Genomic DNA, 14,085 nt, shown 5'->3' with positions numbered 1-14,085 from the left:
TCCCATATGTGAAGATAATGCATACAGAGATAGTAGAGAAAATCTGTTTAACGACTTTGCTTAAGAAGTTTGTATGTAGCTAACAGGTGGTACAAAAACACCATGACCATTCAGAGCTGTAGCAGCCTGTTTTGTATGTGATGGTGTTGAAAATGGGAAAATAGCTTAATTTGACAATTCTAGAACAGGCTGCTTTCAAAACAGATATTTTACTTTTTAAAATAGAAGACAGTGGTTTGGGCTTCTCTATGCTGCGGGAGCTGCGCTGGAATCTAGCCACAGCTCTCCTGCTGAGAACTCCACTGGCGATGGGACTGTCCTGGCATAAAGCCAACTCCCTTCCTATCCCCCAACATAGGGGGTGTATCTGGGGAGGGGAGGGACCATGGCGCCACTCCTCAAATACTATAGTCTCTTAGGGGCTATGCTAAGTTATCCTAAGTTGCTGCCATGATGAGCTGCTGCCATTTGAGAGTCGAGGAACCATAAATGCCACCCTAGATGCCCCCACTGCCCTCCCCAGCCTTCTGCGCTAGCAGAATATGGCACAGGAGAGAATCTGACTTATTAAATACAAAAACCTGTCATTAAAAAAGTGAAATGTGAGACTGGCAGTGTAGGACTGATGTCCCGTCCTTGAGTCTCACCATGTTACCTCTGCTTCTTAAGGGGCCTGATTCCCTTTTACTATAATGTGCTCTGTTGCATGTCATTGTGGCTGATGTGTACACAGTGTAGTTATTAGATGTAAACACTTACTCATTCTGCCAAACTACAGGCTGTGGGTTTTTTTCTTCCTTTTCTAGAATATGGTCTCCGACTTGGGAGTCAGATTTTCATAAAAGAAATGACCAGTACTGGCCTGGCAACTAAAGATGGTAATCTGTATGAAGGCGACATAATACTCAAGGTGTGTTGTGAACAAAGGCACGCTGAAGCTGCATATATGTGTTAACAATGCTGCTTTCTGGGCTGAGGTGTTTGGGGGGTTTTATTTGAAAACCTAATTAGAACATCTGCTCACTGGAAAGGAGATGAGCAGATCTGAGCTTTGATATGACTTCTTATTGCCATTTGTGTTCTTAATTGTTTGTTTATAATAGTACTTCTGCCTTATATGTGCAGATTAATGGTACAGTGACAGAGAATATGTCGCTAGCTGATGCCCGAAAATTGATTGAGAAATCACGAGGAAAACTCCAGTTGGTAGTCCTCAGAGACAGAAAACAGACACTGCTCAACATCCCTTCGTTGCATGATAGTGACTCAGAAATAGAAGGTGAGGTGTCTTAGGGCCAAAAGGTAATGTCAGTTCTACTCCCTGTGTAAACAGAAAGTGAAGCTGTTTATATAAAGCATTTCTCATAGGATAGTGGTAATGCAAGTACCTATATTGCAACTATTTTGTAGAAAGACACAGAAGCAGCAAACCCATTTTCCTTTGGTGTAGGAAGAACCTTCAGTCACTCAGCAGGCCTTGTGTCATTCAGTGACCTTTCTAGCTGATTCATGAGTAATGTTGACTAAACAAAGCAAAGCCCAACTCACCATGGCTAGAAGGAAAGTCATTTTAATGCAAGGCCCGATTCATGACAATGGTGGGATGAGCTCAGTTTTATTTCACTCTAAGGACACTTCCACTCCTTCCAACATTCCTGCTTTGGGAAGGGTGCTAGTGCCTCACTGGAAACATGATGCTGTTAATTGATTCAGGAAGTGGATTCTGGTGTGAGAATATTCAGTGCAGCTTATTGGAGCTTTTCCTGCTGAGAATGGGTTGTGGCTTGAATTTGTGAGCTACAGGGAAAATTGTTTTTCTCTCTGAAGGACATTTTCTCTCTGAAGGACAGCTCAGCTTCATGTTGTTTAACAGTGAACCCTCTGGACTTTCAAAGAAGAAATTGTGGAGGGCAATGACAGACAAGCCATTTTCTTTTTATTTAATCTTTTACTATGCAAGATTCAGTTTCAGTTCTTTGCAACCACTATCTCCTCTTCATTTTATAGTTCTCTTGTTTCTATAAAAATAAAGATAGGCCTCTGTGTGGTGCGTTTTTCTAGCAAGAGTTCAAACCTGTAGAATGTTGTTAATAGTTGGGAAAAGTTTACACTTGCTTTTGATGCTCCTTGGAATTTCTTTCTGGATGTTACAAAACCTTCCTGAAATATTTTGTGGGAGACAGAAGCTCTGAGAGGTGCAGGTCACTTCTCTTTCTAGCCTCAGGCACACTCAGATGTTTTTTCCAGAGAGAATAGTTTATAAATATTTCATATTTTGTATCTTGAGATTATTGCAAGTAAGTAGATGCGAATAAATGTGCAATGAAATTGAAGATCAATACAGTAAGTCTGTTTTAAGATACTGTTCTCTCAATAGATATTTCTGAAATTGAGTCAAACCGATCAAGCTCCCCTCAAGATGACCAAAAATTACATCACTCTGATTTCGACTCTCATTCCTCCAATGAAAAACTAAAGGAAAAGCCAAAGTAGGAAGTATTACTCTACTTTTTCTTACTAAATAAGACATTTTTAATGTGTACGAAATTTTGTTTTAATGTTCTCAATTTGTTGTTCTTTTTGTTAAGTACAAAAGAGGATCCACCCAACAGGTTGTCCAGGATGGGAGCGATGCCCACGCCTTTTAAATCAACCAGTGATATAGCTGCTGCTGTCATCGTCACTGACACAAACAAAGAACCAAAGTACAAAGATGACCTGCCAGGTCAGAACTACAAATGTCCAATTTGAGATGTTTTTTCCCTGCAAACAAAACCCATTAGCTGGCAGGAGGGAGGAACGGGGGGAAGATAATTCCAAGGGGTATAAACCATCATGCTTCAGGAATTAAGCCAAACGCAAATTGGAGGGAGTTAGGAAGAAACTTTTCCTGTGGATCACTAGGTTATTCCATAATTGTCTACTACAGGGTTTCTTGCACCTTCCTCACCTGGTACTAGCCACTGTCAGAGATGGGATGCTAGACTAGATGGACCACAGATCTGATCTAGTATGGCAGTTCCTGTGCAGAGTAGCCTGCAATTCTTCTTATCTATAATAAAGAACTAAATAACCAAGTCTTCATTCCATTGAAAAGAGAGGACAGGAGAGAGCTTAAAGATAAAGCACAAAGGTTAAATGTAGGTTGAGTGCTCTTATCCTCAGAAGTGAATCTATGAAATTGTACTGACAAAATCCTGGCTCTGTTATCTCCCAGGAAGGTAGGGTCTGAAGGCACCTCTTATCCACATCTTCCCCAGCTGATTGACAGTTGGCACAAATTGGCTCAGAGGGAATTCACATCCAGCCGCCTTGGCTGGAATAGGCTGACTGGCCTTTGGGGAGACCTTAAAAGAGGACAATTGGAGCAAGAGATTGAATAACAGATTCCTGACAAAAAGAAAATTGGGGGGGGGGGGAAACCATTTGACAAGGATTACATAATTGGGAGATAAGCCTGAAATCATAAGTTAATTTACTGCCTTAACATTTGTTCTTTTTAGTTATTTTTTACTTTTGGACACTGAAGTCAGAGTGCCGTGTGCTTTAGGCTGCAGATCTGCACTCTTTGCTGGCATACATGATATTATTGTAACTGCTGCCTGTAACTGAAAACCTTTCATTCTTTTCTGTCTGGTTTGTCAGTTAGATAACTTTGTGGTTTTTACACACAGTATCTCAACCAAAAGTAGCCCCAAGAACCTTTCTTCGACCTAGTCCTGAAGATGAAGCAATATACGGGTATGCTTCTTTCAACACCTGTTTTTTCTCAACATCTATCCATATTGCTTTTTTTGTTTTCTTTGGCTGCTTTCTTCATGCATTCGTAGTGGTTTTCCCCTAAACAGTCCTATGTCAAGAAAAGATAACCTGGGTTCTGTATTAAATACATGACAACATTTAGGATGAACTTAGTTTAAAAAAGGAGGCCTAATGTATATGCACAAGAATGCATGCCCCTACACTTGTATGTTCAGTCCCCGATTTCATAGACTGATTGTAAATGCAGATTGCTAGTTAAATACATACCTTTGCAATTTGCACGCACAAACGCAATTGCAATTGCAATTGTAGGTGTGTATCTTTATGCATGATCCTTGGATCTCCTCCTCTATTTTAATCTAATATGCAGAGAGAAATGTAAGCTATAAAAAGGGCATTGATAACTTTGAAAAAGATAAAACTTTAGAGGCTAGATTATCATAAAGTAAGGTCTGGGAGTGGGAGTTTTTTGTGTGTGCGCGCTTGCTTTTGTGCACACCCATTCCACAGTTGTGTATATACAAGCTGGAGTTTTTTGCAGCTAAATGTGTATCTTCTCAATCCCTAGTTTGTGTACTGTATGCAGCTGCACACCGAAAAGCAGGAACAAAATGTCTGTGGACCTAGGACCTAATTTTTTTTAATCTACCGTCAAGTTAAATGTGATAATGTTGACCTATAGAGCTTTGACTGTCTAGAGTCTGATATTTGAAATCACTAAGGTGCTTTATAGGAATGCAACCTGGATACTTTTTTAATGTAAATTATTAAATGGGGAAATGGGCTGGTGTTGGGGAGAAAGTAATAAATCATTTGGAGATTTTGGATTGAAGGGGTGATCCCTAAAGAAGGGAAATTGAAGATCTGTTTATTCCATAGTTCCAGTAGAGAGTTGGGTTTAAAGATCTGAGAACTGATAAACTTCTGAAAGGCTGCCTCAGGGTCAAGTCCTGTATATTGCAGATATATAAATTTGTACCCATTTTCCATAGCAGTGTTTAGTTATGGTTCAGTTGAAGAGAATTTATGGTACAGGCTGTAACTGGTATGTGGAATGAATGATAACAGAAAGGCAGTGTCCTCCAAGTATTTGAAGGTCATCCAGGCATACAGCATTTCTGGCAGAGAAAAAGCTGAACTAACTCCAGTACTTGCTGTCTCCTTGGAACAGGAGAGAATTGATTCAACTTACCAATTGGGCATTCTTGACACTCTGCCAGCAAAAGAAAGTCTGAAGACTTCCATGTTATCTGACTCTCCTATTAATTACCTGGTGGAGTATTACACTGCATTCTGCATAATGTAGAGAGGAGAAAAAAATCTGTGTGTGATTGCTCATAATTCATTTAAACTGGTATATTTTAAAAACAGCTTTCTATGTGATGCAGATGGTCCAGTGGTTAGGGTTCTAGCTAAGGACTGGGGAGAACTGGGTTCAGTTCTCAGTTATGTCACAGACTTTCTCTGTGGCCTTGAGCAAGTCACTTAGCCTCTCTGTACCTCAGTTCCCCATCTGTGCAACAGGGATAATAGCATTACCCTACCTCACAGGGGTATTGTGAGGAGACATACATGAAAGACTGAGAGATGCTCACATAGTACAGTGATGGGGCCATATAAATACCATAAGGAGACTGACAGCAAGCATGCCTAAGTTTACTTCCTACAAATGATGGGTGTCATATGTATAATATTTGGCCTGACTTTTTTTCTTTCTTCATTTGAATACTCTAGTCCTAATACGAAGATGGTAAAATTCAAGAAAGGAGACAGTGTGGGTCTGCGGCTGGCAGGTGGGAATGATGTAGGGATATTTGTCGCTGGAATTCAAGAAGGCACCTCAGCTGACCAGGAGGGGCTACAGGAAGGAGATCAGATTCTTAAGGTATCACTGTAAATGTTCAGCCCTGCAACTAAAACTGCTTGTTCCTTGATATCATGTGAAACGATTTGCTTTCTTTACTTTTATCAATAGGGAAGAAAAAAACATAAATCCATATTACTTTATTCCTAGGGACAAAGTCACTGTTCCTAGAGCATGATTTTTTTAATCTGAATTCTTAAATTTTGACTTCTGCTGTTGAAATTAAAAGATTCAATAGGAGAAGCAGTTGGTAGAAATGTTACACAACACAAATGCCCAAAGATGGAAGTGGATACACTCACTAGTGACTCTTCCCGTCTCCAGCTGAGAAAACAGACCACAGAGCATGAGACCACAGTATCTTCCCCTCTCTCCCACACATCATTTAGCTGTTGTCCCTCTATGACCTGATGATTTTCTCCTTCCTTTGCTCACATTTTAGTGAATAAAATGTGATAGATGTTGTTTTATCAAAACTCCTTAGGCTTCCCTCCTTGTTGTTTTTCTACCCCAAAAATCTCTTCTAAGACTGTGGCTTTCCTTTTTCTGTCTATCATGTCCTCCTGAGTTTTCTTTCCTATCTAAATCTATTGGGCCTGATCCGAAAGCACTCTGAAGTCAATAAAGATTCTAACTTGATTTCAGTGGGGTCTGTCTCAGTCCCATAGTCCCCCGTTTTTCATGTTTTCATTTCTCTAATTGTTTGCTGGCCTGAACAGGTTTTGAAACAGTAACTCATTTTCTGAAGTGTTGATTCTCCTTCACTGTCTCATTTTTCTCTCTCAGCTTTCCTCCTGCAAATAGACCCAAGTGGCCCAAAGACCTTCCACTGGGAGTCACTGCACTCCAGTACAGCTCGTCCCCTAGTGCCTCATAGTTGGTCCAAGGGAGTGGACATCACTTCTATGTCCAAATAAACAGCTGAGACACACATGGAAAAGGGGGTAGGGTGAGTGCAAGTGAGGCAACCACAGGAATGTACTCACAACTCTAGGTGACCAGAATGCGTCTGGATGATATTGAAACTAGGGTACAATCCTGTGATGAATTATAACCATCTGGAGCACACCAGTGCATCAGATTATTTGAAGTTCCTTGATTACTTAGCACAACAATATACTTGGAATACGTGGGGTTTTAACTACAAAACAACATTCTATGTGGAAACAGAGATATCCTTACCTGGAAATGGACCTTTCCTTATGTGCCCTGGCCATCTGTGCCCATGTTCAGGCATTTTGTAGCCTTTCACAGAGTTCCCTTAAAGGCAGGGCACTTTCAGGATGTCTTTTGTAGTTATAAGTAATCCATCTTCTGCATACCTATAATGTCTATTGGCATAAACCAATGAACCTCTGTATTAATGATTACTTTTTTTTAATCATAATAAAACAGCCTTTTCCTTTCCTCTTTTAGGGCTTTATTAGACTAATTTTTTCCTAAAACATTTCTTTTGCATCAGGTAAACACGCAGGATTTTAGAGGCATTGTGCGGGAGGATGCTGTTCTCTACCTGTTAGAAATTCCCAAAGGTGAAACTGTGACCATTTTGGCTCAGAGCAAATATGAAGGTAGGCACCTGGCACCAAAGATGTGACAATGTTTGTTATGATTGAGAATGACAGGCATTGAAAAGAACAGTAGGCCTTTCAATTCAGCTGTGTTTTGCTGGGGACATCACAAATGCTCTTTCTCATTTCTTGCTTTCCAAAACACCTTTTAATTGCCCTCATTTTAAGTATTGGAAAAAAATATTGCTTTTGTGTCCAGCTTACTCCCATCCTGGACATGTGGAGGAGGAGAGGTGGGCTGGCCACCTCACATTCAGCTGGACGAAGAAGAGCCCTGCTCCTCTACTCATCCACTCAGCCTTAATAAGCACCTCTTGCTAGCTTTGAATGTCCACCATTTAGTTCTTGTCCCCCATGCCCAGTAGTTCTACCTTCAGCAACCAAGATGCTGCTCCTTGCTGCCTTCCCCTTCAGTCCTGGGATCTGTAGGGGGATTGTTGTCCAATGTCAGCAATGCAGGGCTTTTATCCATGAGGCAATAAGCAAATACAAATATTTGCTTGCTTGGTTTTCGATATAACTCTGTGCGTGCACGTGTGTATGTGTGTGTGCTAGAACAAAATTATTTTAAAATTGGAAATATAGGGAGAGAGCTGGGAAAGCTGACAGGGCTGCATGAGGAATCAGTTCAAATATCCAGTTCCCTGTGCTGGCAGTGGTTGAGAATGCTATGGATGCAAACTCTGAGGCAGGGAAAACCGTTTTGTGTTGCTCTGCAGTGCAGCATACCTCTCACTTCCATTGGCTGACTAAAGCAATGATGTTGACAACTTCCAGAGTGAATCAGAAGGGCGGGAGGTGGGGGAGATTTTAGGGAATAAAAGGGTGGGCAGGCATAGGGAACATGTCAGTTCACCTTTTCTTTCCCACGCTGGAGGTGAAGAGGAGAAATTTCAAAGTTTTTAGACTAGAATTACAGTTTAATCTCTCCTTCACTAACTTACAGTATTTAAGGTTGTAGGCTTGAAGTGCAGGTGAGTAAAACACCACCCACAGAAGACTGTCACAGCAAGGTATAGGACATCTATTTAAGAAAGTTAAACTAAATGATGTCATGTCTTGTCTTTCAGTGTATAGAGACATAATGGCCTGTGGCAGAGGGGATTCATTTTTCATAAGGAGTCACTTTGAATGTGAGAAGGAATCTCCACAGAGTTTAGCATTCACCAGAGGGGAGATCTTCCGAGTAGTTGATACACTGTACGATGGCAAACTGGGTAACTGGCTGGCTGTGAGAATTGGAAATGAACTGGAAAAGGGCATCATTCCAAATAAAAGCAGGTACATTGATTTCCCACCTGCCCACCCAATGTTTAAAATAAGAGATTCCCCACCATCACCTACTTTTTATTCTCACCCTATTCACCATTTGTATAACCCATTTGGGAGAGGAAGGAGGGGAAGAGAACATGGACACCATCCATCCCTCAAGCGATCACCTTCATAATAATGTGTGTAAAATCAACTTTTAAAACTATGGAATTAGTCGGTAACAGCTGAGCAAAGATGGCCTTGTAGCAAAGATACTGCACTCAGAGTTGTGAGATTTGGGTTCTAATCCCAGCTCTGCTGTAGACTTCCTGTGAGATCTTGGACTAGGTGTGTACTTTTTCCATGCCTTAGTTCGCCATCTGAAAAATGGGAATAATACTTTCCTCTCTCTGATCTGAGGTAGGAGAGGGTAAGATAAATTAAATAGAATATGTGAAGCACTCCGGTATTACAGCGATAAGTGCTATGGAAAAAGCCTCTAATACTTTTCTGTATGCTGCATGTTCTTAGGGAAAATGTGTTTTCGTGACTTGACAATTTTAACTGTATTCTTTGAAGAACTAAGGGTGACTGTACTGTTGTAGGAATTTTTTTCTGCTAAATTTGCTTTTACCAAAGCCCAGTTAATTCAGACATATTTTAAAAAGTGATTGGTTATCTGGTGTGCTTTTAATGAAGAATTTCAGAGTGCTGCGAAGTCGTATCTAAATGATATAACTTTCAATATAGTCATAGTTTTATTTTAAGAAAAAAATCTTCAATTCTCCTCTACAAAAGTTCTTAAAGTTACTTTTAAAGTGGCTTTACAGTGTACTTCCATGCTGTCCTGCTTGGTTTTCCTTTCCTGTGTGGTGCACCTGAGGCCTGGTCTACACTACGCATTTAAACCGATTTTAGCAGTGTTAAACCGATTTAATACTGTACCCGTCCACACTACGAGGCCCTTTATATCGATATAAAGGGCTCTTTAAATCGGTTTCTGTACTCCTCTCCGAGAGGAGTAGCGCTAAAATCGGTATTACCATATTGGATAAGGGTTAGTGTGGCCGCAAATCGACAGTATTGGCCTCCGGGCGGTATCCCACAGTGCACCACTGTGATCGCTATGGACAGCAATCTCAGCTTGGATGCAGTGGCCAGGTAAACAGGAAAAGCCTCGCAAAATTTTGATTTTCATTTCCTGTTTGCCCAGCGTGGAGCTGTGATCAGCACAGGTGGCAGTGCTGTCCCAAATCCAAAAAGAGCTCCAGCATGTACCATACGGGAGATACTGAATCTGATTCCTGTATAGGGAGACAAATCTGTTCTATCAAAGCTCCGTTACAGAAGACGAAATGCCACAGTGTTTGGGGAAAAAAATCTACAGGCTACACAGTGCTGCGTGACAAGCGTAACGGGAAGCCAGAGACTCAAATGGACGCTCATGAAGGGAGGGAGGGGGTACTGAGGACTCCCGCAATCCCACAGTCCCCAGCAGTCTCCGAAAAGTATTTGTATTCTTGGCTGAGCTCCCAATGCCTGTAGGGTCAAACACATTGTCCGGCGTGGTTCAGGGAATAGCGCGTCAATTTACTCCTCCCCCCCATGTGAAAGAAAAGAGAAAGAAATCACTTCTTGACGTCTTTCAATGTCACCCTATGTCTACTGAATGCTGCTAGTAGACGCGATGCTGCAGTAGTGAAGAGAAGTATCCGCTCCTCTTCCCTCTCCGGTGGCAGATGGTGCAGTAGGACTGGTAACTGTCCTTCTTATCAACCCGTGAGTGCTCCTGGCTGGCTTCAGGTGAGGCTGGCGGCGGGGTGCCTGGGTGAAAATAGGAATGACTCCTGGTCATTCCCAGTAGATGGTACAGAACGGCTGGTAACCGTCTTCATCATAGCAACTGGGGGCTGAGCTTCAATCAGCCCCCTCCCTTTCATGTGAAAAGAAGATTCTGTACTGCCTGGACTATCATAGCAGTGGGATGCTGGGCTCCTCTCCCCCACACTGCTTAATGTCCTGCCTGGACTATCATAGCACCGGGAGGCTGCCTCCCCCTCATTTTATATCACTAAAAACTCAGTGTTTCTTATTCCTGCATTCTTTATTACTTCATGACACAAATGGGGGGGACACTGCCACGGTAGCCCAGGAAGGTTGGGGGAGAAGGGAAGCAACGGGTGGGGTTGTTGCAGGGGCACCCCCCATGAATGGCATGTAGCTCATCATTTCTGTGGGATCTGACACAGAGCAGCTGTACTCTCTGATACACTGCTTCTCTAGTACATTTGCCCCATATTCTAGGCAGGACTGACTCTATTTTTAGAAACCATAAAGAAGAGATTGACTCAGGGAGTCATTCCCAGCTTTGCTTTTGTGCCCCCGGCCGATCTCAGCCAGGAGCACCCATGATAGTAGCAGACAGCACAGAAGGACAGATAACCGTCATCTCATTGCCAAATTACACTGGCAGCAGACGGTACAGAACGACTGGTAACCATCTCTGCTATCATGCAAAAGCAAATGAATGCTGCTGTGTAGCGCTGGAGTATTGCCTCTGTCCGTGGCATCCAGTACACATACGGTGACTGTAAAAAAAAAAAAAAAAAGGCTGAACGGGCTGCATGATTGCTGTGCTATGGCGTCTGCCAGGGCAATCCAGGGAAAAAGGGCACGAAATGATTGTCTGCCGTTGCTTTCCCGGAGGAAGGAATGACTGACGACATTTACCCAGAACCACCCGCAACAATGATTTTTACCCCATCAGCCACTGGGCTCTCAACCCAGAATTCTAAGGGGCGGGGGAGACTGCGGGAACTATGGGATAGCTATGGAATAGCTACCCACAGTGCAACGCTCTGGAAATCGATGCTAGCCTTGGACCATGGACGCACACCGCCGAATTAATGTGCTTAGTGTGGCCGCGTGCACTCAACTTTATACAATCTGTTTTATAAAACCAGTTTATGTAAAATTGGAATAATCCCGTAGTGTAGACGTACCTTTAGTCTATTCCTTCTTATACTGATTTGACCAAGGGGGCTTTACCTTTTTGATTCAATTTAAGATATCTGAGGAAGAGATGATGGAGAACAGGAGGTGGTCATTAGGCAATTTGCCCATCATTTCATGATGGGTTGCTTCCTCTCTTTCCATCTCCACATACACCACCTTTTCCTTGAGCAGCTACTTGGCATACATTACATTTATCATTTGCCTTAGCAGCCAGAGGATTGATTCATGCACAATAAACTTCGCTGCTGAGGCAAGTCAGAGCATCTCTCTGGTATTAATTTTGCCTGCTTCATGGCAAGAGTCCCTGGATACCCCTCCACAGATTGCCTACCTGCCGAGTTGTCCACTGTAGTTACAAATTCATATCCTGGATTCTGCTGAGGTTCTTCCTTTAGTGTGGCATGTTTTCCCTTTGATTGCATTTTTCAAATGGATTCCATGCTGTTCCTTTCAGAGCTGAGCAGATGGCCAGTGTTCAGAATGCCCAAAGAGATGGCTCGAGTGACAGGGCAGATTTCTGGAGAATGCGTGGCCAACGATCTGGAATGAAAAAGAATCTGAAAAAGAGTCGTGAAGATCTGACAGCGATTGCGTCTGTTAGCACAAAGTTCCCAGCCTATGAGCGAGTTCTGCTGCGAGAGGGTGAGTGAAACTTTACAGAACTGAGCACCTATTCACAGCTTGCTTTTATTGCCCAAGTGTTACTGTCATTTATGTGGCAACTTAATAAGTGTCACTACCCATCTTGGGCTCTAGGATAAATGTAAATTATAACAGAAAGTGGTAATATGCTATTCTCCTGGTCAAGATTCTAACTTCTGAGTGCAGCTGTTCTCTGCTCTAGAAAGTGTCACTGCAAACACTGCTTCTTGGAAGTCCATATTTGTTTCTTCTTCACTTCTACATCAAATTTGCTCACGTCACAAGTAAACAGATGTGTTTTGGTTTTGGTATATTTTGGCCAGCCTTGCAAACATAACCTGGGATATGAAAGTTTAGCTGTGTTCTTTCTGGCTCATTCATAGACACCTGTAATAATGATTCTTTAGGGCAAATTCAGCCCTCAGTTACACTGGTGTAATCCCATTGCCTTTATTAATAGAGTTGCCTAGATGTAACAGAGAGAAGAATTTTTGTCCCTGTAATAATTCTCCTGATGTTGCATGATTCAGAATAGTTTCCATTCTCCTGTGCTGTGTTGGTTCTACTGTGCTAACAGAAACAAAAAGTAGTAAAAACACTTTCAGAGGTCACCAAACACAATATGGCCCTCTCCCACTGGCTTACGAGGACCATTATGTTACTTGTATTGGCCTCAGAATAACAACACACTCTCATCTCTTTGCCACTGTAAAGTGCTCTGACCCTGCAAATGCTTAAGCATGTTTGTAACTTTAATCAGAAGAGTAGTCTCAAAGCATTTAGTGTGGCTTCGAGGGCAGTCTGCAGGGCAGACTATTAAAATTGTACTATAGATGCTTAAATGGCAGAATCTTCTCAGCTGTTCTTGATTCTGAATAATATGAAGGACTATCTACGCTTTTCTTTTTTTCATTCTTCTCCCTTCCAACTTTTTATAATTGGGTGGGGGGAAGAGTGTGTGTATGAATGACTCTTTCACTTTTCCCAATTGGTAAGTCATACATGAAGTCCCTTCACATTAGGAAAGGTCCTGCATGAATCACTGAGAACCAAAAGATAGATAGATAGATATATGAGAGAGAGAGAGTGAGTGTGTGTGTGTAAAATATACAATACAGAGCTTAGATACTTACAGGATATTAGACTTAAAGATGAAATTGAGCCTTTTCTGCATGTTTGTTTCAATATGTATTGCCATGGTGATTCTATATGTAAAGACCTTCTGTCTAAATATTTTTTTCTTCAGCTGGTTTTAAGAGACCTGTGGTGATATTTGGCCCCATTGCAGATCTAGCGATGGAAAAGCTGTCAAATGACTTGCCTGATCTGTATCAAACTGCCAGTAAGTCATTCATTACTTTTTCTTCAGCAGTTTGGCTCTTCAGCATTGAATTTTGGGGGAAGGGTAAAATGAACACTCATTTCACAACTAAAAAAAACCATCTGTTGTCATTGCAGAGACAGAACCCAAAGATGCAGGTTCAGAGAAATCAACTGGTGTGGTGCGTTTGAACACTGTGAGGCAAATTATTGAGCAGGTAAAGTATTTCTGTTTGAAAAACGTTTGCTATTAAAAGCAGATTGCTTATTTTGTTCCTAAGAACTTGGAGAAAGACTTCTAACACATTAATATGCAAGAAAATAAATGTGTTAATGTGCATTTGAAATGAAGCTGGAACTGTGGGGAAACTGGATCTCCAGTCTTACTTGATTTTTGTTTTTTTCTCATTTCTTTAATTTCCTTTGAATGTGTGCTTCAGAGACATCATTAGAAATGAGCCCACTTATGTTAGCCATGAATTTGGCCCCATATTAATCCAATTAAAATGTTCAGATTTTTTAAAAAAGCTATTTGTGGACTTGCCTAAATTTAAACCACACGAGGATCTAGTGCTTGAACAGAGCTGGAATGTTCCAAAATGTCCTCCTGGCTCTCTGTATCTATGGGTACATCTACACTGCAAGTGAAGTGTAATTGTA

At 41.6% G+C, this 14,085-nt stretch overlaps 1 protein-coding gene across 6 annotated transcripts in view; it reads left to right on the top strand.

The window, feature by feature from the left end:
• TJP2 (tight junction protein 2) overlaps positions 1-14,085 on the top strand; it is a 95,060-nt gene that overhangs the window by 73,229 nt on the left and 7,746 nt on the right. For all 6 annotated transcript variants that reach the window (XM_030568057.1, XM_030568056.1, XM_030568054.1 and 3 more), the window contains 11 exons: positions 807-910; positions 1,126-1,279; positions 2,378-2,489; positions 2,589-2,725; positions 3,675-3,741; positions 5,497-5,647; positions 7,089-7,197; positions 8,268-8,478; positions 11,918-12,105; positions 13,352-13,447; positions 13,564-13,643. In XM_030568057.1, the coding sequence (XP_030423917.1) occupies positions 807-910; positions 1,126-1,279; positions 2,378-2,489; positions 2,589-2,725; positions 3,675-3,741; positions 5,497-5,647; positions 7,089-7,197; positions 8,268-8,478; positions 11,918-12,105; positions 13,352-13,447; positions 13,564-13,643 (1,409 nt within the window). The remainder of the gene's footprint in view (positions 1-806; positions 911-1,125; positions 1,280-2,377; positions 2,490-2,588; positions 2,726-3,674; positions 3,742-5,496; positions 5,648-7,088; positions 7,198-8,267; positions 8,479-11,917; positions 12,106-13,351; positions 13,448-13,563; positions 13,644-14,085) is intronic.

This window comes from Gopherus evgoodei, chromosome 6 (assembly GCF_007399415.2).
Source record: "Gopherus evgoodei ecotype Sinaloan lineage chromosome 6, rGopEvg1_v1.p, whole genome shotgun sequence".
Lineage (NCBI taxonomy): Eukaryota > Metazoa > Chordata > Testudines > Testudinidae > Gopherus > Gopherus evgoodei.
Note: the sequence above shows the minus strand (reverse complement) of the source record. Positions and strands in the feature narration are given on the sequence as shown.